At 54.9% G+C, this 1,888-nt stretch overlaps 1 protein-coding gene across 1 annotated transcript in view; it reads right to left on the bottom strand.

The window, feature by feature from the left end:
* LOC115243511 (calmodulin) overlaps positions 1-1,619 on the bottom strand; it is a 6,788-nt gene extending 5,169 nt beyond the window's left edge. Inside the window, exon 1 of the mRNA XM_029820588.1 lies at positions 1,309-1,619. Within this exon, the coding sequence (XP_029676448.1) occupies positions 1,309-1,311 (3 nt within the window). The 5' untranslated portion in view covers positions 1,312-1,619. The remainder of the gene's footprint in view (positions 1-1,308) is intronic.
* Positions 1,620-1,888: the final 269 nt, after the last annotated feature.

Genomic DNA, 1,888 nt, shown 5'->3' with positions numbered 1-1,888 from the left:
TCTTTCCCTTGCGTGCGTGCGATATCTTTTACCTTCTTAATTTAAATACATGTATATATAAAAGCGTTTTGTCGATAAGTGTGCGGAAAGTGTAGCCGAGAACGAGCGACGTTTAGATCTCAAACGCAAAGGCTGTGAATTTAGCAGCGCATAACGGAGAGACAGACGAACGGACGGACAGACGAACGGACGGACAGACGGATAGACGGAAGGCGAGAAGATAACCGTCGCGCGCGGCGCTCGTCGATTATCTCGACGAGTCCAAGAGGGCACACGATTGCGATGCGCGCATCAAGCTGACAATACGTATGGGCCGAGCGAGATTAGAGGCTGGCTGGAAGCGGCGAAATTAGCCGCTTGGCTCTTTGCGGCGAAATCCATCGCCCACCTGTCTCGCTTCCGTAACGTACGGCCGGCCAGCCGTAGCGCCAGAATTCCGGGGACACGTAAACGTGTCACCGCGTCAGATCGGGTCGGAACGATGATAAACGTTTAGGAGCGCGAGAGCTCCGAGTTTTCGCGAATAATCCATCGATGAAGACTCGGAAAATAAAAGGCGAAGCATTTTACTTTTTACAGCTCCTGCCCCCCCCCCTCCCCTCACTCTTTCGAGGTCTCTTTCTTTCTCGTTCTTACTACGCGACAAACGATCGATCGGCGGTTACTTCCGCTCGCGCGGATGCAGATTTTTCTCGTTGCCGCGGAATAAACTCTGCATAGACGGCCATGCCCGATCGATAATCGCGAGGAAACGAGGCAATCTGCGGGGCGGCACAAAATATGTGTTTCGAGCGACGAGGCTGATAATCAACGGTCGATGAAGGAAGAAAGAGAGAGACGGAGAAATGGATGTATAGATAGGAGTAAGAACAGAGAGGGAGAGAGAAAGAGAGAGAGAGAGAGAAGCTATGCCGCCGTCCTTCCAGAAAAGGAAATCCGTCTTGCCGGCTGATACGAGGAACGACCGAATGAACAAACGAACGAACAAACAAACAAACAAACAAACAAACGAACGAACGAACGAACAAACGAGAAAGATGGAGTTGCACGGATGGAGGACGAGTTGAAATGCGGATCATAAATTACGCATCGTTCTCTCGTCGCACGTGCGCTCGGCGATGCGTCAATGCGGCGAGGATTCGGTTACGGTTATTGAAACAGCCGATGATGATGATGAAGATGACGAGTTTACATGTACCTATAACGCAACGCGAGAAACGAGGAAATGGCACGGTAAATGCATCGTTACCCGCGGCGTAATCATCGTCGTTGATCGCATGGCGCGACACAGACGACGAGAGTACTTACCATTGTGGTACCCTTTTCTCTCACGTCTCAGGTCACGCACGAGAAGACTCGGCCCGCGGACACACGCGTCCCCGCACACTGGACAACAAAAAAGTGTCTCCGAATCACAAGCTCCGGCTATCGGTCGGTCGTTTGTTCGTAAAACGATTCGCCGATTCGGGGAGATGAAACTTTGTGCGTGCACGAGCGCGGACGAGACACGCAGTAACGGAATACACCTAGTCCGGCGAGAAACTCGGGACAGCAATGGAGTCCACCGTGTCTTTCTCGGTCTCTGCGAGGCTCTCTCTGTGGACCGCCGCTGGTCTCGCAGCCCGGATATCACTACGCCATCCCCTTACGGGCTGCGCGAGGCGCGGCGCAGCGACGTGGCGCGGCGCGGCGCGGCGCGGCGCGGCCACGGACCGGCACGCCGTATACACCCGCCCCGTAACAAATCCGTTTTACACGGCGGGGTGGGTGCGGTCGTGTTTACAGGACGAGTCCGGACGACTAACCGGGCCTGTGATTGGCCGGCGCGCACCTGCAATGCGTCAGGCAGCCGCGCGGACTGTGCAGTGTCGCGCCGGCTACCGGGTCA

The sequence above is a fragment of the Formica exsecta genome, unplaced genomic scaffold (assembly GCF_003651465.1).
Source record: "Formica exsecta isolate Colony F162 unplaced genomic scaffold, ASM365146v1 scaffold72, whole genome shotgun sequence".
Classification (NCBI taxonomy): Eukaryota; Metazoa; Arthropoda; class Insecta; order Hymenoptera; family Formicidae; genus Formica; species Formica exsecta.
Note: the sequence above shows the minus strand (reverse complement) of the source record. Positions and strands in the feature narration are given on the sequence as shown.